The sequence below is a fragment of the Colletes gigas genome, unplaced genomic scaffold (genome assembly GCF_013123115.1).
Source record: "Colletes gigas isolate AHSC1104 unplaced genomic scaffold, ASM1312311v1 Colletes_gigas_Sc00043, whole genome shotgun sequence".
NCBI lineage: Eukaryota > Metazoa > Arthropoda > Insecta > Hymenoptera > Colletidae > Colletes > Colletes gigas.
Window position 1 is genome coordinate 1,180,816 of NW_025106672.1, and position 25,613 is coordinate 1,206,428.

Genomic DNA, 25,613 nt, shown 5'->3' on the forward strand with positions numbered 1-25,613 from the left:
TCCAATTTACGTTTCTTTGCCTCGATAAAACGAAGCATGGAAATCGATTAAAAGCGAATAACCTTATTAGCACTTTGTTGGTGCCGATAAATCGATACAATGGCGTATTTCCTGCGAACGGTGGAGAAACGACGCTGCATTGGAGGCGTAGCTGAAGATCGAAAGAAACGTCTCGAAACGAAACGGCGAAACGGGAAGTTAATGAAAATTACGGGGGAAGATCGTAGGAGCGCGGGAATAATGAAAAGTGGATAAAAGCGGGGAATTACCAACACCAGTATCGTTAAAGGCCAGCGAATAAATCGTTCGATAAGCGTTTAATAAATCGAGCTTGTCACGGCACCTTTCATAAACGATAGATTGCTTCCATCGAGCCGTGTCAAAGCACACTCAAGACATTTAATTTACCCAGAACGTCCAAGGTTTCTTGGGGGAAAAGAAGAACTGAAACACTGTTATCCAGTCGATGCATAAAATGCTGCTCGATGAAGCTCGAAACACTGTCGAATACTTGGAGGATGAAATTTGTTTCTTTTTTTTTTTTTTATCAGACAGGACAAGTTGAATCTTAAAGGATAGGTTGGAATCGATCAGCAGGAAGAATATGGTGCATAATGTTCTTGGTAATTATACTGTCGAGAGCGAATACTCGAGTCTCTCTAGAGAAATTGGTAATTCCCATTATGTTAATACTCCTTGAGGATTAATTCATATTTAGCCTCCTCAACATCCTTGCATTGAATGTTTCATCTAATTGATCCGCTTAAGTGATATTGAAGCATGATATTAACAACTATTTTAGGTGTTATTGATGTTGTGTCTTGTACTTTGGAGTAGATTAAGTCTCGAAATTAATCTTTGGCTATTTTTATTAATTTAATTTTGTGCCTGAATCTCCATTAGCACCTATAGAAATCTCCATTAGCTCTCCTAATCCCTCCTCTAATAAAAGATGGCGACTCTGGCGTTATTGAAGTTGCATCTCACACTTTAGAGCACATTAGGTCTCAAAATCAACTTTCGACCAATTTTATTAATTCAAGTTTGAGCGTGAGTCTCCATTAGCATCTATAATAATCTCCATTAGCTCTCCTAATCCCTCCACTAATAAAAGATGGCGACTCAGACGTTATCAAAGTTCTATCTTCTACTTTAGAGCACATTGGAACTCAAAATCAATTTTTGGCCAACATTATTATTGTAATTTTTAGCCTGAATCTCCATTAGCATCTATAGAAATCTCCATTAGCTCTCCTAATCCCTCCTCTAATAAAAGATGGCGACTCTGGCGTTATTGAAGTTGCATCTCACACTTTAGAGCACATTAGGTCTCAAAATCAACTTTCGACCAATTTTATTAATTCAAGTTTGAGCCTGAGTATCCATTAGCTTCTATAATAATCTTCATTAGCTCTCCTAATCCCTCCACTAATAAAAGATGGCGACTCAGACGTTATCAAAGTTCTACCTTCTACTTTAGAGCACATTGGAACTCAAAATCAATTTTTGGCCAACATTATTATTGTAATTTTTAGCCTGAGTCTCCATTGGCATCTATAGAAATCTCCATTAGCTCTCCTAATCCTTCCTCTAATAAAAGATGGCGACTCTGGCGTTATTGAAGTTGCATCTCACACTTTAGAGCACATTAGGTCTCAAAATCAACTTTCGACCAATTTTATTAATTCAAGTTTGAGCCCGAGTCTCCATTAGCATATATACTAATCTAAGTTAGCTCTCCTAATCCCTCCACTAATAAAAGATGGCGACTCAGACGTTATCAAAGTTCTATCTTCTACTTTAGAGCACATTGGAACTCAAAATCAATTTTTGGCCAACATTATTATTGTAATTTTTAGCCTGAGTCTCCATTGGCATCTATAGAAATCTCCATTAGCTCTCCTAATCCCCCTTCTAATAAAAGATGGCGACTCTGGCGTTATTGAAGTTGCATCTCACACTTTAGAGCACATTAGGTCTCAAAATCAACTTTCGACCAATTTTATTAATTCAAGTTTGAGCCTGAGTCTCCATTAGCATCTATAATAATCTCCATTAGCTCTACTAATCCCTCCACTAATAAAAGATGGCGACTCAGACGTTATCAAAGTTCTACCTTCTACTTTAGAGCACATTGGAACTCAAAATCAATTTTTGGCCAACATTATTATTGTAATTTTTAGCCTGAGTCTCCATTGGCATCTATAGAAATCTCCATTAGCTCTCCTAATCCCCCTTCTAATAAAAGATGGCGACTCTGGCGTTATTGAAGTTGCATCTCACACTTTAGAGCACATTAGGTCTCAAAATCAACTTTCGACCAATTTTATTAATTCAAGTTTGAGCCTGAGTATCCATTAGCTTCTATAATAATCTCCATTAGCTCTCCTAATCCCTCCACTAATAAAAGATGGCGACTCAGACGTTATCAAAGTTCTACCTTCTACTTTAGAGCACATTGAAACTCAAAATCAATTTTTGGACAACATTATTATTGTAATTTTTAGCCTGAGTCTCCATTGGCATCTATAGAAATCTCCATTAGCTCTCCTAATCCCCCTTCTAATAAAATATGGCGACTCTGGCGTTATTGAAGTTGCATCTCATACTTTAGAGCACATTAGGTCTCAAAATCAACTTTCGACCAATTTTATTAATTCAAGTTTGAGCGTGAGTCTCCATTAGCATCTATAATAATCTCCATTAGCTCTACTAATCCCTCCACTAATAAAAGATGGCGACTCAGACGTTATCAAAGTTCTACCTTCTACTTTAGAGCACATTGGAACTCAAAATCAATTTTTGGCCAGCATTATTATTGTAATCTTTAGCCTGAATCTCCATTGGCAACTATAGAAATCTCCATTAGCTCTCCTAATCCCTCCACTAATAAAAGATGGCGACTCAGACGTTATTGAAGTTGCATCTCATACTTTAGAGCACATTAGGTCTCAAAATCAACTTTCGACCAATTTTATTAATTCAAGTTTGAGCGTGAGTCTCCATTAGCATCTATAATAATTTCCATTAGCTCTCCTAATCCCTCCACTAATAAAAGATGGCGACTCAGACGTTATCAAAGTTCTATCTTCTACTTTAGAGCACATTGGAACTCAAAATCAATTTTTGGCCAGCATTATTATTGTAATCTTTAGCCTGAATCTCCATTGGCAACTATAGAAATCTCCATTAGCTCTCCTAATCCCTCCACTAATAAAAGATGGCGACTCAGACGTTATTGAAGTTGCATCTCACACTTTAGAGCACATTAGGTTTCAAAATCAACTTTCAAGCAATTTTATCAATTTAATTTTGATCCTGAGTCTCCTTTAGCATCTATAATAATCTCCATTAGCTCTCCTAATCCCTCCACTAATAAAAGATGGCGACTCAGACGTTATCAAAGTTCTACCTTCTACTTTAGAGCACATTGGAACTCAAAATCAATTTTTGGCCAACATTATTATTGTAATTTTTAGCCTGAGTCTCCATTGGCATCTATAGAAATCTCCATTAGCTCTCCTAATCCCCCTTCTAATAAAAGATGGCGACTCTGGCGTTATTGAAGTTGCATCTCACACTTTAGAGCACATTAGGTCTCAAAATCAACTTTCGACCAATTTTATTAATTCAAGTTTGAGCCTGAGTATCCATTAGCTTCTATAATAATCTCCATTAGCTCTCCTAATCCCTCCACTAATAAAAGATGGCGACTCAGACGTTATCAAAGTTCTACCTTCTACTTTAGAGCACATTGAAACTCAAAATCAATTTTTGGACAACATTATTTGTTGGGTATAGTAGGTGCCGCCAGGAGGCGCGGCAAACGGGCTTGCCATGCGCCGGGGCGGCGAGAGTCAGTTGGCTGGACGGGGAGCCCATGCCCGCGACGAACACAACAACTGGCGCTGCGGCTAAAGAAGTCTGAATTTTCGTACCAAAATTCAGCAGAACCTGTGTCGTGTGGGAAACGTGCATCATGGCGACCGCCAATGACGACCTAAAGTCTCTCACGTCAGCCATTCAGAGCCTGCTTCAACTACAAATTCAACAGAGTAGTGCAGGGAAGGCTGGAGGACCACCTCAAATCGACGCTTATAATCAGTTAAGTGCTCGCATCGAAAAATATACATACGGGACGGCAGAGGATACAAAGCCGTTCAGGAAATGGCTTCTCCGTCACGAGTTTACAATCTGCACGGAGGCAGCGTGTCTCTCTCCGGAAATGAGAACACGTCTCGTACTTGACAAGCTCGGTCAATCGGAATTTGATAGACTTGTGGACCACGTCGCACCGTTAAATCCGTCGGAGATGAGTCAAGAGAACCTTCTGGAAGTTTTAAAGGAACTCTTCCGAGACAAGGTGTCGGTAATACGCCGACGTATAGAAGTCCTGAATTACCGATACGACAAGTCTACCCCAATCACGGAGCATATCGATCGCATCAATCGCCACGCGGCCGAGTTTGATCGACCGGGATTGTCCGACGATGGGTTGAGAATACTGTTACTTTTACAGTCATTCTGCTACTCGAGTGAACACGACGAGCTGAAGAGGATAGCTCTCCGAGTTGTCGAGAAAAATCGGGAAGCCTCCCTCAAAGACGTTGTCACCGAACTGGAAGCGTACTTAAACATATCTTCAAGCATGAAAACGCTTGAAAATCCGCTGAGCGCTGTGTCGCCTTCGGTTCTCAAAGTGACACAGCCGATACGGTACGATCCGAAAGTGCCGAAACGGTACGATCCGAAAGGGCCGAAACCTCCGGTCAGTTCGTTTCAACCTCCCACAAGTGTCAAATGTAACGGTTGTGGTGGTGATCACCCTCGTGTAAAATGCAAATTTCGGGATGCAATGTGCAACAAGTGTGGCAGAAAGGGCCACATCGCCGTAGTGTGCCGATCAGAAGGGAAACAGCTGAAATCTGTCGTAAAAAGTAAGAGTGTAACCACGCTGGCACTTTCTACTGTCAGTAAACGACGTCGACGTTTCGTGGCGGTATCTGTGGGCGACAAAATCCTAACTCTTCAATACGATACCGGTTCGGATATCACTATCATCGGGAAAGATTGTTGGCGCCACCTGGGATCCCCGGGCCTTACGAAAAGCGAAACGGTGGTACACGCTGGAGGAAGCGAGCTTGGGACACTCGGCTGCTTTCGCACGACGGTCAGTGTGCTCGACCGAGAAGCGGAAATCGATATTCACGTCGCCAATCGGAATGGTGTGAATCTATTCGGCCTAAACGCCGTCGATAATCTCCAGCTTTGGTCTGTTCCGCTGTCAGAGTTGAACACTTCGTACTCTTTAGGGCCGGCAGTTGCGCCATCGGCCAAAAGAGTTACAAACAAAGCTGTACCGACAGCCACGCCAACTGGCGACGCACACGCGCACGCAGTCACCAAACGATTTCCTAACCTGTTCTCGAACGAACTCGGGAAGTGTCACGATTTCACAGTCAAATTCAATCTCACAAGTGACGCGCGGGCTGTACAAATTCCTTGTCGTCCAATTCCGTTTGCCATGGAGAAGCCCCTCGAAGAGGAACTCCAGCGACTGGAATCAAGGAATATCATTGAGCGTGTGGAGTCATCGGATTGGGCGTCACCCATCGTTATGGTCAGGAAAAACAATGGGAAAATTAGACTGTGTGCCGACTACTCTACCGGAGTCAACCGCGCTCTGACAGACAACCGTCACCCTCTGCCTAGTGTGGATAACATTATTACAAAACTTAACGGTGGTTGTTTTTTCAGTTTGATCGATCTAAGCGAGGCGTTTATGCAGCTTGAGATTGACGAGGCCCATCGAGAAATTACTACCATTACTACTCCGAAAGGGCTATTTCGGTTCAAGCGCCTACCCTTCGGTATCAAAACGGCGCCGGCGATTTTCCAGCAAGCAATGGATAGTACCCTCTCTGGGCTCGAAGGAGTTTACGCGTACCTTGACGATGTCATAGTTGTAGGTTGCAATCGTCAGGAGCACGACGAGCGTCTAGTGCGGACCTTGCAACGCCTGGAGGAAAAGGGATGGAAACTCAGCTTCGAGAAGTGCTTTTTCACTGTTCAACAAATCAAATATCTTGGGTTGATAGTGAATAAACATGGCATTTCTGCCGATCCTGAGGCAACACGGGCCATAGCAAGCATGCCTAATCCAAAAAATGTTTCAGAGGTGCAGAGTCTTCTCGGTCTGGTGAACCACTACGGGAAATTTATTCCCTATTTACATGAAATAAAGCGTCCCCTCGAAGAGCTGACACGCAAAAACAAGCTTTGGATGTGGAATAAACATCACGACGCTGCTATGGAAAAGATTAAAAATGTGATGCTGAGTCCACTCCTGCTAGAACACTACGATCCAACAAAGACACTGATAGTGGCTGCCGATGCTAGCTCCACTGGGATCGGAGCAGTCCTACTTCAACGCGACTCTAACGGACACGAACGCGCCGTTTATCACATGAGTCGAAGTCTCACGGACTCCCAACGGAATTATTCCCAGCTGGAAAAGGAAGCACTTGCGCTCGTCACTGGAGTTGAACGCTTCCATAAATTCGTATGGGGCAGACGGTTCGTCTTACAAACTGATCACAAGCCACTGGTGGCCCTGCTCCAAACCGAAAACACAAAGGGCCTGAGACCAACCACAGCAGCACGGCTCAAGCGTTGGGCACTGCGTCTTCTTGGGTATGATTTCAAGATTGAATACATTCGTACTCAAGACTTCGGGCAAGCAGACGCCTTGTCGCGGTTGATGGTAAAATTCCGCCAGGATAATGCCGAAGAACTACAGGTGGCGGGGGTGCAGGAGGTCGAAAAGGAACTCCTCCAAGTCAGGAATACTTGCATCGACTCGTTCGGAAAGGAAATTCGAGGCAAGCTAAAAAAGGCTACGGAAGATGATTCCATCCTCACCGCTGTGTTCAAGGCCATCAGAGAAGGCTGGAGCAGTACTGGGAATCCTGAGTCCTTACAGCACTACCAAAGACGCGCCGATCAACTCGCCATAGTGGACGGTACACTCCTACTCAGTGATAGGATTGTCATCCCTGACAAGCTGAGGCCAGCTATCTTGACCGCTCTCCACCGAGGACATCCGGGCATCCGTCGAATGAAACAACTCGCAAGAGAGTACGTCTACTGGCCAAAAATGTCAGGAGACATCGAACAGCTTGTACGCCAGTGCGATCCTTGTGCGCTGACCCAGAAGCTTCCTCGCAAGGTGCCGCTCAACCCGTGGCCGGTACCATCACGTCCCCTTGAGCGGGTGCACCTGGACTTCGCTGGTCCCATCGACGGAAAATACATCCTAATTTTTGTGGATGCATACTCTAAATACCTAGACGTATCACTCTCAACCTCGATTTCAGCAAGCCGTACCGTCGAGATGTGTCGCGAAATTTTCGCCAGATATGGCGCTCCCGAGGTGATCGTCACTGACCACGGCACCCAGTTTACAGCAGAAGTATTCGCTGTCTTCTGTCGTGAAATGCAATGTACGCATCTCTTGTCAGCAATAAATCATCCACAATCGAACGGTCAGGCCGAAAGAATGGTGGATACGGTAAAAAGAGCTATCGCGAAGGATCCTACAAACTGGAAGAAACAGTTATACGAGTTCTTGTACAGCTACAGGTATTCGCCGTGCTCCGCAACAGATACCGGGAAATCTCCGGCCGAAATCTTCTTCGGCAGACGGATGAACACGCCGTTCACCAAACTGTTTCCTAAGTTCTCAACCGGTGAACATTCTGGAGCGTCTACTCCGGCAATACGACGAGGTATGAAGCAGCAGTTTAACAGACACCACGGCACCATTCCACGTCAACTTTCCGTGGGAGATCGTGTAGTGGTCTTGACGAGCAGGAATAAGCGTGAACAGGGCGAGGTCTGGAAGATCTTATCTAAGACGCGCTATACGGTACGCCTTGACAACGGCAAGGTGGTTGATCGACATATTAACCACATTTGGAGGGGAGGATGTGGAACGGCAAAGCCAAGAGGAGGAGATGAGATCGACAACTGGGGATTCTACGAACCACCCCCAAACACCTCTTCTGTTCCGCAGACCGTTCCCGACACTGGCATACACCTAAACACTTCGCAGGAAACTCAGTTGTCCGGGAACCAACACTTCGAAGAAGCGGTCACCCAACCAGCATCTACGAGACCAACCCGCCTTCGAGCACCAGTAAGAAGACTGATGTTAGATCCAGCCTCTAAATCCTATTTGGAGTGCTGACTTTTCTGAAGGGAAGATGTTGGGTATAGTAGGTGCCGCCAGGAGGCGCGGCAAACGGGCTTGCCATGCGCCGGGGCGGCGAGAGTCAGTTGGCTGGACGGGGAGCCCATGCCCGCGACGAACACAACATTATTATTGAAATTTTGAGCCTGAATCTCCATTAAGAACTATAACAATCTCCATTAGCTCTCCTAATCCCTCCACTAATAAAAGATGGCGACTAAAGTATTATCGAAGTTGTATATTCTACTTTAGAGCACATTAGGTTTCAAAGTCAATTTTTGGCCAATATTATCAATTTAATTTTTAGCCTAAATCTTCATTAGCATCCATGTACATGTATTACTCAAGCACCTCTCCAATCCCTCTAATAAAAGATGGCGACTAAGGCATTATCGAAGCTGTATCTTCTACTTTAGAGCACATTAGGTCTCAAAACCAACTTTTGACCATTTTTATTAATTTAATTTTGTCCCTAAATCTCCATTAGCATCTATATAGGTATAGTTCTCAAGTAGATCTTCAAGCTCCCCACTAATAAAAGATGGCGACTCAGTCATTATCGAAGTTGTATATCCTACTTTGGAGCACATTAGGTCTCAAAGTTAATTTTTGGCCAATATTATCAATTTAACTTTGAGCCTAAATCTTCATTAGCATCTATGTAAGTATACTTCTCAACCGGCTCTTCTCAATTCCTCCTGTAATAAAAGATGGCGGCTCAAGCATTATTGAAGTTGTATCTCCCACTTTGGAGCACATTAAGTCTCAAAATCAATTTTCGACCAATTTTATCAATTCAATTTTGACCCTAAATTTCCATTAACATCCATAACAATCTCCATTAGCTCTTCCAATCCCACTTCCAACAAAAGATGCCGACTCAGGCATCATTGAATTTGTATCTCCTACTTTGGAGCACATTAGGTCTCAAAATCAATTGTCGACCAATTTTACCAATTTAATTTTGATCCTGAATCTCCATTAGCTCTCCCAATCCCACCTCCAACAAAAGATGACAACTTTACACACTCAACAATGAGTTTCTCAAGTTGTGTGGATGACTCGAAAGTGGTGGTGCGTTGGATCGTAATATTTCGGGTGCAGGAGCGTAAGTAAAGGATCGCGGCGGACGATTGGTCGTCGTTCCGCATCGGAATTAAGGTCATCCCAGGGGGACTTGGCCGTTAATTTCTTTCTTCTCTCACGAGCAACGTACCGTCGCGTCGCGTCGTGGCGCCTGGAGATTGACACAAACTCACGCAACGATGCACGTGCACGTGTGTGACCTCGTTGCACGTACCATGGTACCCCCGACGACGCTTGTGTACTTTGCGTTTGCGTTCCGTAAACGGGGATGAGGATGGTTTATTGATCGCTCGAGAAGGAAACGATTCTGCGTCCCGCGCATCGCGATCGCGAAACTCATCAACGGGGATGGGTGGTAACTCGAATTTTCTTCATTATTTTCCACTTTTCACGCTTCCTTGTACACCCAGGAACACAAAAATTACCAAACAAGACCATAATCCCACCACCAAACACTCGATCGATCCATCAAGCTTGGTGACACCGGAAGTGAGAGGTTTTTTCACTGAAAATTGACCCTCTTGCAAATGAAATCTCACCATGTGGTACTGAAATGACTCATGGAGTCCATGGTTCGGTTTGGTGCATAAAAATCTTTCTTAAGGGTTTCTTCGTATCTCCTTTGAAGATTGAAATCAATTGACTCTTTTGCAAATGAAATCTCACCATGTGGTACTGAAATGGCACATGGAGTCCATGGTTCGATTTGGTGCATAAAAATCTTTCTTAAGGGTGTCTTTGTATCTCCTTTAAAGATTGAAATCAATTGACTCTTTTGCAAATGAAATCTCACCATGTGGTAACAAAATGGCACATGGAGTCCATGGTTCGATTTGGTGCATAAAAATCTTTCTTAAGGGTGTCTTCGTATCCCCTTTATAGATTGAAATCAATTGACCCTTTTGCAAATGAAATCTCACCATGTGGCACTGAAATGGCACATGGAGTCCATGGTTCGGTTTGGTGCATAAAAATCTGAGTTTCTTTGTATCGCCTTCGAAGATTGAAATCTCGAAAGATTCGAAGGGAACGGGCCATCGTTGTTTACGATGGAAAATAAAGTACGAAAGATAAAAATCTTATCTGCAAGTAGCTGGTGTCTAGCAGCGTGCAGGGTGAGAGCCTACCCTCCCTTTGGTGTCGTGGCTCGACCTACATTACGTTACACCGGCAGTAAATATTAATAAACCCCGGTACACGGTCGTGCATAGTTCCCTCGGTAGCTCGCGATGGAAAAAGTTCTTAGTAAGACAATCGACTGGAGCCGCGCGAACGGGGAACCCCGGAACTCGCGGCGTCGGTTTTCGTTTCGGGGCAACGCGGTTACTACCGCCACGTCACCGATGAGTATTCTTCACTTCACCTCGAGCCCTCTACGAAGCTGGAGAGCCATTTTACCCTGGGACAAGGGAGAATTAAGAGATTGGACCTCCAAGATGATACTTAACTAGGTGTAATAGGCTATATATATAGGTTTTTCGATTAAAATTGAGCCTAAAGAAGACCAAAATGAAATTGTGGTTTTTTTTTGGTGAAAATTTCTGATTATTCTATTAAAATTGGACTTCCAAGATGATACTTATCTAGGTGTGATAGGCTATATACAGGGTGGTCCGCGCAATTGTTACGAGTCATAACTCCGTTATTATTGCATTTCCGAAAAAATGCCAAAGGAAAAAGATAAATGGTTCGAAGAGCACTACATCTGTAGGCCTTTAAATTTTTTTTAGATGCAGCAGCGCATGTGCAATTAACAATTGCGTCATTTCTTTAAATAGAAATGCATATTTTTTTTTACACAGATCGATTCTTTTGTCCATTCTACGTAAAAAATTATTAGGGTACCATGGCAAAAAAATTATTAGATCTCGAGATATTTTCAAAAAATGTCTTTATCGAAAAAGATACTCAAACACTTCGTGACTATGTTGTAAAGGTAAACACCCTTTCGATATTGTTATCGTAACAGAAACTTTCTAAAAAATAAGTTTTGCAGTAACGTTATCGCAACAAATACATCAATACGTTGGCCAGCCCGTTCACTTGATTTAAGTCCCCTTGACTTTTTTCTGTAGGGTTAATTTGAAAGATAGAATTTATTCGAATCCCATTGATTCTTTAGAGAATCTGAGAATAACTGCAGATAATTTAAACGCAGTTGTGCAAACAATAAAAAAAATTTTTTGAAAATATCTCGAGATCTAATGATTTTTTGGCCATGGTACCCTAATCATTTTCTACGTAGAATGAACAAAAGAATCGATCTGTGTAAAAAGAAATATGCATTTCTGTTTAAAGAAATTATGCAATTGTTAATTGCACATGCACTGCTGCATCTAAAAAAAATTTAAAGGCCTACAGATGTAGTGCTCTTCGAACCATTTATCTTTTTCCTTTGGCATTTTTTCGGAAATGCAATAATAACGGAGTTATGACTTGTAACAATTGCGTGGACCACCCTGTATATAGGTTTTGCGATTAAAATTGAGCCTAAATACGAATAAAATGAAATTGTGGTTATTTTTTGTTGGAAATTTCTGATTATTCTATTTGAAATATTATGGAAAAGCGTTGGGTGGGCGGGATGGCTTGTGTAAATGTTATTTCGAGACATCATTTTTCTCATCGATCGATTATGAGCTGGTAGGGTTGGGCGGATAGGTGAAAACCTAACCGAGGTTAGGGTTTGATTCTTTTGCAGCATGACTTGATCTCGAAAGGGTTTTTTGTCGGTCGGAAAAACTATTTATATAGAGGGTGTTGGGGCAATCCTGGGAAAAATTTTAAAGAGAGATTCTGGAGGCTAAAATAAGGCGAAAATTAAGAATATTAATTTGTTGATTGAGACTTCGTTGGAAAGTTATTAATAAATTAAATTTACAAAGTTTCAAATTGTTCTAAAAAAAATATTTTTGGTTGCGGGTGTCAATTACAATAATTTTTGGTGATTAGATATACCTTTGAAATCCTATGGATTTTCGAGAAAAAAATTCCAGTAGGTGGAGAAATTATTCAGCGAAATTAAAAAATTTCAAATCGTTTTGAAAAAATTGTTTTTAGTTGAGGGGGTCGATTACAATAATTTTTGGTGATTAGATATACCTTTGAAATCCTATGGATTTTCGAGAAAAAAATTCCAGTAGGTGGAGAAATTTTTCATCGAAATTAAAAAATTTCAAATCGTTTTGAAAAAATTGTTTTTAGTTGAGGGGGTCGATTACAATAATTTTTGGTGATTAGATATACCTTTGAAATCCTATGGATTTTCGAGAAAAAAATTCCAGTAGGTGGAGAAATTATTCAGCGAAATTAAAAAATTTCAAATCGTTTTGAAAAAATTGTTTTTAGTTGAGGGGGTCGATTACAATAATTTTTGGTGATTAGATATACCTTTGAAATCCTATGGATTTTCGAGAAAAAAATTCCAGTAGGTGGAGAAATTTTTCATCGAAATTAAAAAATTTCAAATCGTTTTGAAAAAATTGTTTTTAGTTGAGGGGGTCGATTACAATAATTTTTGGTGATTAGATATACCTTTGAAATCCTATGGATTTTCGAGAAAAAAATTCCAGTAGGTGGAGAAATTTTTCATCGAAATTAAAAAATTTCAAATCGTTTTGAAAAAATTGTTTTTAGTTGAGGGGGACGATTGCAATTATTTTTGGTGATTAGATATATCCCCGAAATCCTACGCACTTTCGAGAAAAAAATTCTTTACTGAAAATATAATTTCAGGCCAGGAATGTCACTCTAAAATTTCAAGCATATCTTTAAAAAATCATAATTTTTGAACGGATTAAAGGATTTCAATGTTTCGAAAGGCAAATAATACGTATTTTAGTGAAGAATATGTAGAAACTCTAACAATATTGAAAAAGTTGTTCATTAAACTCGTAAAATTAGAAAACCCCCATAAAAATGGTCTAATTTTCAAACAGCCATAAATCTTACAATAGTGGATATATTTCCATGAAATTTTTTTCTGAAGTAGAGTCCATGTGTACCTACAAAAAATTATTACACAACTTTTCTGTAGGTCGCCAAATAAAATTATTAAAAATCGAAAACTAATTTTTTAACAAAATCGACAGGAGGTGGTAAAAGTTGGCAAAATTAAAAAATTTCAAAACGTTCTGAAAAAAATATTTTTAACTAGGGAAGTCAATTACAATTATTTTTGGTGAGTAGATATACCCTCGAAATCCTATGCATTTTCGAGAAAAAAATTCCAGTAGGTGGTGAAATGTTCTGGCAAAATTAAAAAATTTCAAAACGTTCTAAAAAAAATATTTTTAGCTAGGGGAGTCAATTACAATTATTTTTGATGAGTAGATATACCCTCGAATTCCTAAGCATTTTCGAGAAAAAAATTCGTTTAGGTGGAGAAATTTTTCGTCGACATTAAAAAATTTCAAATCATTGTAAAAAAATTATTTTTAGTTGCAGGAGTCAATTACAATAATTTTTGGTCAATGAACATACCCTCGAAATCTTAACGACTTTCGAGAAAAAAATTAAAATGTCACACCAAAATTTCATGCGTATCTTTAAAACGTCATAACTTCTGAACGGATTGGAGGATTTTAATGTTTCAAAAAGCAAATAACTCGTATTTTAGTGAAGAATATGTACAAATTACAAAAATATTCGAAATGTTGTTCCTTAACCCCGTAAAGCGAGAAAAGCCCCATAAAAATGGTCCAATTTTCAGACGACCATAACTCCTAGAATAGTGAATATATTGGATTGAAATTTTGGGGGGAAGTAGAGTTCATGGATACCTACAAAAAAGTATTAGACAACTTTTCTGTAGACCTTCAAACAAATTTAATAAAAATGAAAAACAAATTTTTAAGAAAAATCGACAAGGGGAAGTCCCTAAATTTTTCGACGAGAAAAAAAAAAATTTCAAATCGTTCTAGAAAAATTATTTTCGGTTGCAGGGGTCAATTGCAATCATTTTTGGTGAATACACATACCCCCGAAATCCTAACCACTTTCGAGAAAAAAATTCGCGTAGGTACAGAAATTTTTAGACGAAATTAAAAAATTTCAAATCATACTAAAAAAATTATACTTAATTACAAAGGTCAATTGCAAGCATTTTTGGTGAACAGACACACTCCCAAAATCCCACACACTTTCGAGAAAAAAATTTCTTTACCAAAAATATACCGTGGGACCGGAAATGTTTCCATAACTTTTTAAAGAAGCCTCAATCAACAAATCGGTATCCTTGATTTTCGTCTCATTTTGGCCTCCAGAATCTCCCATTAAAATTTTTTCCAGAGTATATTTAAAAAATGATACAAATTCACCCTTCTGGAACCAAAGTTTATCTACAAATTTCTTGAAAAAAAGGGGTTAATTTCTGCAAAAGAATTCCTTTCGCGTGTTTAACGACGTTCCGAGTCGGTTCGGTGTCAGAGAAAATAGGGCGTACCTTCCGGAGGCACGTGTCAACACGAAACGTAGCTCAGGGGGGTGTAACATCTCCAGAAAGCCTCGAGAGAGAACCATTGTCGATCCTCCATTAGAGCAACGACAACGCCAGAGGACGCGCGAGGAAACCGGGGGACACATTTGTCTCGCGACTGGAATTTCCTCGACGTAAAGGAAACGTCGTTTCGAGGCGCAGGAGTGCATCGAAAAGAAATTACTGTCTATAAAGTCGCTAAACAACGATCTAACTTGGCGGTTGCGAGGCTCGTGGGCGACGTTGACAATCTTTTTTCGACGTAATTTCGACTCAAGTGTAGAAATTGCAGCCCTTAAAAGCCATGGTAACGCTATTACTATGGACGGGAACGTCGTGAAATAAAATTTAAAATTCCCAACCCCCGACGTTCCACGCTATTATTACAAAATTATTCGATCGAGCTCGGTTCGCTTAGTTGGTCGTGATTCCTTTGTTGGAACAATGGGGAGAGTCTGATAAATTTTTAGGGGTAACACATAGAAACAGCCGTGAGGCGGGCTTGAGACGGTAACGTTTCGAATTGTTTCGATTGGAGACTCGATGTCTGACTATGGCGAGCAAGAAGAAACGTTCACAGGCCCGAGGACACCAATGGAAATTGCTTGGTAATCCGTTGGCGCGTGATTCCGTCGCAGTGCATCCTGTGAACCCTGTGAATGAACCCTGTACACCGTGTTTAGGGTCGAGAAAAGTTGCCCGGCTAGCGAGGGAAAGCTGCGTGAGATAGACGGGCAAGTTAACTGATAAATAAATAGCTCGGTGGTTGAAACGATGGGTGGTGTTTGGTTGACTCGATGCATGTAACGAATAGATCCGTTAGAGTGGTACCCCGGGGGCGTAGAGATCTGTCTGGTAGAGAATTGACTGAGCCAAGGGTTGTCTTTCCGGTGTTGCAGGATGCACGCGGTTGGATTGCACTCGGCGCTGGCCATCAAGCGTCAGAGAAAGCGCCGTGACGAGCAGCGTCGTGCCCGCGAGCGCCGTTACAGCGCCCAGTCGGGCGAGAGCGGGTTGACATCGCCGAGGGCGTCGACAGGTTCCTTGGACCATCAGCCCAGGCAGCACAAGTCCGGTCACTCGAGCCGTTCAGCCGGCCAGGGGATGCTGGACACGAAGGTGGTGACGTCGATCGGGATGCTCCACATCGGCGTGGTGTTCCTGGTCCTCGGCGCGTTCCTCCTCATGAGCGGTCTGCTGCCGGGTGACTTGGCCCAGTGGGGCACCAAGGCGTCAGGCGGCTGGTGGAACGAGCTTGTTGCCATTGGGCTGTTCGCCATCTTGGTGGGCGTGTTTCTCATCATCCTGAACCGAGTGATCGCCAAGAAGGAGGAGAACGACCTGGAGGAGTACGTGCAGAGGCAGCTGACCAGGTCCAGGTCGGGGCACAGGCTGGAGAGGGACGCGGAGACCGGGGGACTGACCACCAGACACGCCAGAAGAGCGAGGCAGATGCAGCAGGTGGCCTCCAGCGCATCCATCGAGACGGAGAACGAGAAGGACTCGACGTCACCGCCTAGGAGCCCTCCACCCGCTTACTCGCCGCCACCCACGATGAACGGGGACCACCAGGTCGTCCCCTCGGCCCTCTACCTCGAGCAGATCACCGAGGAGGAGATCATCAGCGATCGCGTCGAAACGTCGACCACCAATAGTCTGAGTCCTGGCTCACCCAGCGAGACCAGAGAACTGTTGCAGAACCCTCGATACTCCAAGCAGAACGGGAACCCCCAGCAGGCCCATCGACCCCTTTACGTATCCAGGATCTAATCAGGGGGTCCTTCGAATCGTTCACCTACGTACGACGAGGTCTCGAGTGCGAATTCGGTGCGCTTTCTTACCTTTTTCACGCGTCGATCCTGCTCGACGGTGTGCGCTTAACAATCGTTTTCGAGTTAGTTCGAGAAGAGGGAAGAAACGAATGGCTGGTTTACACCGGATTGTTGGATCGCGAGGCGCGACTAGCTGAGCCAGAGCTTTGATCTTCGATCGTTAAGACTATTTTTGAACTTTTTAGACCAAACACGACAACCGCATTCCGCGTGTTTGATCTTCGATCTGTACGAGGACCTTGTTTTTCCCGGAACTTTCCAATCGTCTTCTAGCCTGTCGAGGTACATACGTGGACTGCAAGTTATCGAGATCAAAATTGACTCTTTGGATCTGGAAAATCTGAATGGGGTTTCAGAGTTTCGACGAGATCGAGGGTGTCGTTGAAGGATTTATGTTTGATCGGCAATTGCTCGCGCCAAATGTAATTCCACTCGAGGCAATTTCCTGCCAGGAAGTCCAGTCGGAGCGATACCGAGCACAAGATGTCCTTTTATGTGCCGGAGGAACAAGTCTTTGGACGTCGACGCTAGAAAATCAATTTCCGCGACGAATTACGGGGCGAGATCGTTGTTGCGCCATTGCATTCAGTTCGCCCAGCTGCGGGGTGGTCTCGATAACTTGGTCGACGCAAATTCGACGCTTCTGTTGATCCACGAGGGAAACGAAATTGATAAAAATGTTCGTCCATCGAAGCTTTCGCGAAAGTTCTAAACTCTGCGATCAGATCTGATCCTTTGAGAGACCGCGCGAAGTAGGTGTAATCGAGAATTGTCCGAGAATTGTCGACTTATGGATGAGAAAAAGAAGCAAAATGCACCCAAGGACCAAGATTTAATTAATTCGAGAGGAACGGTAGAGAATTATCGAGGATTTAGGAGGATCGATGAGGATGACGAGGATGGAACGAAGTCGACGAGGATATCAATGATCGAACCGATCGATCGATCGTCTGTATTCGATCGGTAGACGTTTATGGGATCTACGGATGAATTTTTTCGACGCCAACGTACTCATTATACTTAATAGTTATATCGGTAATGAGGGCCCGCGGTCGGGGCCCACGCTCGGGGCCCACGTGTCTTTAGAAGCACAACTTATCGAAACGAATGTCCTTTAACGTTTAAGGAAATTTCACCGACGTTCGCGGGTTCGATATCAGTCATTGCACTTGCTGATCATCTTTTCCTTGTTCATATCGCCTAGTTGCTCCTCCAGTTACCGTTAATTTGTATTTCAACTAGGAGGGTAGCATCAGCGTACTCGATACATTCCAAGTAATTTAAGTAAACGTGCTTTTGCATAGCGCTCGTAGTCTGTTTTGTTGTATGTTTCCTTGCCAAAGAATCATTTTTAAACGTCGTTGTAGAAGTTTCCAAAATGGGGGAACTGCGATTATAGTTGAAAATTCCGTTCATTCCTTGGTTTCGTGCCTGGCGTCCTCGCATTCTGGACGTTGAATTTCACGTTGCGTTGAATTTGCAAGAATTTTTTCGATTCTTGTTGCAAGAATTGTTAGACAAAGGTGGTCTGTTCTTTGGGGAACTGCGATTAATGTTGAAAATTCCGTTCCTGGATTCATTCTTTGGTTTCGCGCGCGGCGTCCTCAAACGACGTTAAAGGACCCAGCACAGATATTATGGAAAATGGCCCCCCCGGTTAAATTAGCTGAACTTTTGATACGATGTATGTAGCTCATGATGTCTCGATGAAAAGTTCCTATGAGCCCAAGCTCGTAAATTGAACAGTTTTCGAGATACAGGGGGGGTCAAATGGCAATAATAGTGCGCCTTGGACTACCACGTTTGAGCATACTTGAGTCTAAGAAGTTGTGACCCTGTGAAAAAACACCAAAAAGGTAAAAGGTGCGCCATGAGGCCCTGAAATGGGCCGTTTTTATAGTTCCCTCTATTTGTCCATAACAATCTCAACATTCATATTGTCTCGATGCCCTCTATCAGCGCAAATTGACGCTTCGTTGGTAGATAACAGCCTTGGAAGACTGAAAGTTTATTCACGATTTCGGAATCGTACCAAACATCGAATTCTTATTTCTCACGTTCCCAAAAAATGAACTGGAACTGGAAGAGGAAGTAATGAATGGTTACTACTGCATATTGCAAGTGTTTTAAGGTTTTTAGGATTTGCTCGTCATCGAAGGCGTGTCAAATATTCGGATGGCGATCTTCTAAATACGACCAGAGATGACGCTGATAGAGACCATCGAGACAATATGAATGTTGAGGTTCTTATGGTCGAATAGAGAGAACTATAAAAACGGCCCTCTTTGGGGCCACGTGGTGTGCAAAATCCGATCGAGCAACCTCCTCGTGGTGCACACTGATGCTAATGTCGACGGTGTTTCATGTTTGTACACTGAAAAAGAGAACCATTTTTTACCTTTTTAGCATTTTTTTATTTTGACTCCTGAATGGGAGTCTGAGGGTCAGGGGGTCAAGGGGTAATATTTAAGGGCCCACAGTACAACTACTGAGTTTTAAAGGGTCAAATAAATGGACAGTGTACAACAGTGCTTCTTGCACTCAAATATGGTCAAACGTGGTAGTCTAGAATAAAGCGCACTATTATTGACTTTTGATCCCCCCGTATCTCGGAAACTGTTCAATTTACGAGCTTGGGCCCATTGGAACTTTTCATCAAGACATCATGAACTATATCGTATCAAAAGTTCAGCTAATTTAACCGGGGGCCATTTTCAAATTTAAACTCGATTTCCGTGAGTTTGAAAATTAGGGGTGCAAGGGGGTTGCATTCGAGGAACAAAAGAAGATGAATGATTTAAAAACCTCGAGAGCTGACTAAAATCAACGAAGAAAATATTTTAAATAATAAAATCTTTAATTTAACAATATCACTGAAAAATCATGAGAAATAATTTTTTTTTCAAGAAATTTGTTAAATTTAGACTCGATTTCCATAACTTTGAAAATTAGGACATTAAATTTGAACATTATCTGTGCGGGGTCCTTTCACGTTGCATTGAATTTGCAAGAATTTTTTCAATTCTTGTTGTAAGAATTGTTACACAAAGGCGATCTGTTCTTTGGCGTGAAGTTAGGGAGCTGCGATTAAAGTTGAAAATTACTTTCCTAGGTTCATTCTTTGTCCACGCACACTCGACGTTAAAGGGTATCATAAGGGGGTCAAATGTGCCCTTGAACCAAATTTGATAAACGATGGATCCATCAATAGGGCATCAAAGAAAAACACTCTGTGCCTAATTTCAACCCTCTATCTTGTTCGGAAGGGTAGTTATTCCGCAAAATTCGGATTAGCGAATTTGTGCCTGTTTCCCCTATTTAATCGAATACGAAAATTACGTAAAAAATCTGGTGCATTGCGGTTATTGAGACACGTGTTTGTGAATTTTTTCCGATTTTTCGATTCGAAATTCTAGGCGTGAAAAATTAAAAATGCAGAAAAATATCGTTTTCGTATTGAAGCTTTCGAGACACTAGGTTTATATAATTACTGTAAATGCGTATTGTCATTGGTTATGTCCTTGAATTTTTTCAGATTTTTTGGCATGGTACGCCGTAGTAACAAAAATCAAAAATCGATTTTTTCGGCGTTTTTCGCGTGAAAAAGCAACTTATACTTTGAATTTTTGTATTCCCTTTAATGAAAAATTTCAGGGACGTAACCAATGACAACATGCATTTACAGTAATTATATAAATCTGGTGTCTCTAAAGCTTCAGTACGAAATCGGTATTTTCCTGCGTTTTTAATTTTTCACACTTACAATTTCGAATCGAAAAATCGGAAAAAATTCTGGGGCATAACCAATGATAACAAGCATTTACAGTAATTATATAAATCTAGTGTCTCGAAAGCTTCAATACGAAATCGGTATTTTTCCGCGTTTTTTTGCGTTTTTAATTTTTCACGCCTAGAATTTCGAATCGAAAAATCTGAAAAAATTCAGGGACATCACCAATGACAACATGCATTTACAGTAATTATATAAATCTAGTGTCTCTAAAGCTTCAGTACGAAATCGGTATTTTCCTGCGTTTTTAATTTTTCACGCCTACAATTTCGATTTGAAAAATCTGAAAAAATTCTGGGGCATAACCAATGACAACGTGCATTTACAGTAATTATATAAATCTGGTGTCTCTAAAGCTTCAGTATGAAATCGGTATTTTTTTGCGTCTTTAATTTTTTACGCCTACAATTTCGATTCGAAAAATCGGAAAAAATTCTGGGGCATAACCAATGACAACGTGCATTTACAGTAATTATATAAATCTAGTGTCTGTAAAGCTTCAGTACGAAATCGGTATTTTCCTGCGTTTTTTTGCGTTTTTAATTTTTCACACTTACAATTTCGAATCGAAAAATCGGAAAAAATTCTGGGGCATAACCAATGATAACAAGCATTTACAGTAATTATATAAATCTAGTGTCTTGAAAGCTTCAATACGAAATCGGTATTTTTCCGCGTTTTTTTGCGTTTTTAATTTTTCACGCCTAGAATTTCGAATCAAAAAATCTGAAAAAATTCAGGGACATCACCAATGACAACATGCATTTACAGTAATTATATAAATCTAGTGTCTCTAAAGCTTCAGTACGAAATCGGTATTTTCCTGCGTTTTTAATTTTTCACGCCTACAATTTCGATTTGAAAAATCTGAAAAAATTCTGGGGCATAACCAATGACAACGTGCATTTACAGTAATTATATAAATCTGGTGTCTCTAAAGCTTCAGTATGAAATCGGTATTTTTTTGCGTCTTTAATTTTTTACGCCTACAATTTCGATTCGAAAAATCGGAAAAAATTCTGGGGCATAACCAATGACAACGTGCATTTACAGTAATTATATAAATCTAGTGTCTGTAAAGCTTCAGTACGAAATCGGTATTTTCCTGCGTTTTTTTGCGTTTTTAATTTTTCACACTTACAATTTCGAATCGAAAAATCGGAAAAAATTCTGGGGCATAACCAATGATAACAAGCATTTACAGTAATTATATAAATCTAGTGTCTCGAAAGCTTCAATACGAAATCGGTATTTTTCCGCGTTTTTTTGCGTTTTTAATTTTTCACGCCTAGAATTTCGAATCGAAAAATCTGAAAAAATTCAGGGACATCACCAATGACAACATGCATTTACAGTAATTATATAAATCTAGTGTCTCTAAAGCTTCAGTACGAAATCGGTATTTTCCTGCGTTTTTAATTTTTCACGCCTACAATTTCGATTTGAAAAATCTGAAAAAATTCTGGGGCATAACCAATGACAACGTGCATTTACAGTAATTATATAAATCTAGTGTCTCTAAAGCTTCAGTACGAAATCGGTATTTTCCTGCGTTTTTAATTTTTCACGCCTACAATTTCGATTTGAAAAATCTGAAAAAATTCTGGGGCATAACCAATGACAACGTGCATTTACAGTAATTATATAAATCTAGTGTCTCGAAAGCTTCAGTACGAAATCGGTATTTTCCGGCGTTTTTTTGCGTTTTTAATTTTTCACACTTACAATTTCGAATCGAAAAATCGGAAAAAATTCTGGGGCATAACCAATGATAACAAGCATTTACAGTAATTATATAAATCTAGTGTCTCTAAAGCTTCAGTACGAAATCGGTATTTTCCTGCGTTTTTAATTTTTCACGCCTACAATTTCGATTTGAAAAATCTGAAAAAATTCTGGGGCATAACCAATGACAACGTGCATTTACAGTAATTATATAAATCTGGTGTCTCTAAAGCTTCAGTATGAAATCGGTATTTTTTTGCGTCTTTAATTTTTTACGCCTACAATTTCGATTCGAAAAATCGGAAAAAATTCTGGGGCATAACCAATGACAACGTGCATTTACAGTAATTATATAAATCTAGTGTCTGTAAAGCTTCAGTACGAAATCGGTATTTTCCTGCGTTTTTTTGCGTTTTTAATTTTTCACGCCTAGAATTTCGAATCGAAAAATCTGAAAAAATTCTGGGGCATAACCAATGACAACGTGCATTTACAGTAATTATATAAATCTAGTGTCTCTAAAGCTTCAGTACGAAATCGGTATTTTCCTGCGTTTTTAATTTTTCACGCCTAGAATTTCGAATCGAAAAATCGGAAAAAATTCAGGGACATCACCAATGACAACATGCATTTACAGTAATTATATAAATCTAGTGTCTGTAAAGCTTCAGTACGAAATCGGTATTTTCCTGCGTTTTTAATTTTTCACGCCTAGAATTTCGAATCGAAAAATCGGAAAAAATTCTCTAACACGTGTCTCAATAACCGCAATTCACCAGATTTTTTTCATAATTTTCGTACTCGATTAAATAGGAGAAACAGGCACAAACTCGCTGATCCGGATTGTCCCTATAACTACCCTTCCGAATAAGGTAGAAGGTTGAAATTTGGCACAGAATGTTTCTTTCCGATGCTCCATCGATGGATCCATCGTTTGTCAAATTTGATTCAAGGTCACATTTGAATTTTTCAATTTTTTCACTTGCAGCAAGAATTGTTAAACAAAGGCGATCTGTTCTTTGGCGTTCCAAGATTGCTTATTGGGGAACACCGAGTGTCCAGTGACTGACATAGCGTAGTACCGTTAAGATAGTCCGTAAGTTTAATATGCTATATTCCATTTTATAATACCTTGGGTATTTAATTACGTATGCTAGCTTTAGACGGCGAGGTACTTCGAAAACGATCCGATTCTACGTTTCGTCGCGTTAAGCTCCGTTTACACCCACAATCTCGGCCCCAAACGACGACCTTATTATTCGTTTTTACTGCTGGGATCATTATAGATTCGTAAAGGTGAAAATTGCTGAAAGTTAAATGGTCATTCTTTTTCACTCATCGTGTGAGCGTAAAGGAATGTTAAACGTACGAAATGTCTCGTTTAGAGACGAGAGTCGCTCGTCCCTGGTCGTTTTCGAATGCCTTTAACAAGAAAATTGCCACGCTCGGGCGCTACCATTCTGTGATCCAATGAAAAAATTAATGAAACTCATATACCGAGGAAACGTGAATAATGTTCTTTCGAGAAATCTTACTCTGTACATATACATACATATATTATTATACATCTCAAGAAACCTTTTTTGAATCGGGACACCCGTGTGTTTATTAGCGAGAAACAAAGAGAGAGAGAGAGAGAGAGAGAGAGTGAGAGTGAAAGGAAAGAAAGAATTGGTGTCCCGAGTTTTCGCAAATTCCAACTTTTTGTATGCTCTTGCAATGCTGAGAGAGTGAGAGAGAAAGAGGAAAAGTGTTGTTCGCGAATCGGATCGTAAACGAAGCGAAAAGAAGCGGCGACGATTCGGTTCGATCGAATGTTGAGTGAAAGTGCCTTTTACGATGTGTTTCATATTCCTCCCGTGGCTTTTTCGGTGTTGAAGGGAACCGGTTGTTTTCGATCAACGATCTTTTTACCGATTTTCTTGGTTTAAAAATATTTTGTCGAACGTGATTCCATTTAATATTTGCAACAGCTTTCGCAAGGTCATTCGCAGTATTGACATGTCGATGGCTCGGTTACGATCGATTCTATCGAAAATACCTAAAGGACAATCAAACTTTAAAATTTAATTTCCGACAACTTTTGTTCTTTACTTTTTTATCGTAAAAGCCAGGGTAAAGGAGATATCGTACATTCTCTGTGTAATGGCGCGCGTCGCTTTCTCGGTTCAACAACCAATAAACGCAATTCTATTTTATTTACGTACATTGCGGTAAAAAATAATGCCCTTTGAACGTACCACGAATCACGTTCGAACGTCGAAGATTTTAATATTTTTTTTTTACATTTGTCGGTTAATTAAATTTAATTGGTTATACTGATTAACGCTTTCTAACCTAAAATATAATTTCCTATCGCAATAACGCGTCGAATCTAATCAACAGAAACCGTTTTAGCCTGCCTTGATTGAAAGTTTATTATCCGTTAAATATTTATTAAATTTTTATATTAAAAATTCATTTTGTCTAGAATAGTTCCAAGTTACCAACATTCTTTTTTATTACCCCCACGTTCAACTGTTTAATGCAAGTAATTAAACTTGTATAATTGCGTTGGTTGATTTGTATTATTATTTGATAGAAACGTCACGTTTTGGACGATTTGTTTACTCGTTGCATTCCTTCGAAACTGAAAGGCTGAAGAAACTGCAAATTAACTTTAACGATAGGTATACCTGTGTACTTATCTCGTGTTTATTTAAAGATCTATTTATCTTCTCCGGAAGCGAACTTATTCTACATTGTATGGATCGTAACTTTTTTATTGCTGTATATTGTAATGAATTTTTAATGCACGACAGATTTCCTGTTATATATGTATATACATATACATATATATACACGCATATATCTACTCGTCGATAGGAGATGGGACTATATTAAGGTTAAGGGTAACATATTAATTGCGGGTTACAGAAATGTCCTAAAATAAGTGGTACGATTACTTTAAACATAGTACCATGCGCACACTCGTACACCCTAAAAGCTTCGAGCTTTTACGGAAATGATGTCGGTGCTGTGATCGAAGGTCCCTTCGAGGAAACATTTACAAGTTTTTGATAGTTTTTACAACGCTATCGACACCCGAATTACAAAGTTTCACTCCCTCGAGATAATTTTCATATACAGCGAGGAGCAAAACTGAACACAGATGCGACATTTTAGCAAAAATACTTTTTTAGGTCTGGGTTAGGAGGTGGAACTAAAAATGTCCCATCATGCATCACGGTGCATCAAAAAGGTGGGACGCTTTTAATCCCAGCATGCCCCAAAGAGTTAACCTTGATAATTGCTTGAGTACGTTTAAACATACTTAATACTACATTTTTGCAATACTCTGGTGCAATAGAATGTCATCAATATAACGTCATGGAAGCATTATCTAAAGTGTTGGAATAAAAATCACCGCATCCCAACACTAGTTGCAAGCAGTTGGTATCCCTGGTGGGGATC

General features: G+C 40.5%; 2 protein-coding genes across 3 annotated transcripts in view; both read left to right on the plus strand.

Annotated features, from left to right (window-relative positions):
- LOC122403024 overlaps positions 1-25,613 on the plus strand; it is a 67,296-nt gene that overhangs the window by 28,925 nt on the left and 12,758 nt on the right. The window contains exon 2 of one of the 2 annotated variants that reach the window (XM_043406300.1): positions 15,713-19,269. The exons of the other annotated variant lie outside the window; for it this stretch is intronic. Coding sequence (XP_043262235.1) covers positions 15,714-16,583 — 870 coding nt within the window. The 5' untranslated portion in view covers position 15,713 and the 3' untranslated portion in view covers positions 16,584-19,269. Of the gene's footprint in view, positions 1-15,712; positions 19,270-25,613 lie in introns of those variants that run through there. 2 annotated transcript variants of the gene reach the window in all.
- LOC122403033 (uncharacterized protein K02A2.6-like) lies at positions 3,980-8,248 on the plus strand. The gene has a single exon (XM_043406314.1). It carries the CDS (start codon positions 3,980-3,982, stop codon positions 8,246-8,248), a length of 4,269 nt encoding a protein of 1,422 aa, XP_043262249.1.

Bases quoted from the DNA above. Each gene is read 5' to 3' on its own strand.
- LOC122403033 (XM_043406314.1), top strand. From the start codon at position 3,980: ATGGCGACCGCCAATGACGACCTAAAGTCTCTCACGTCAGCCATTCAG.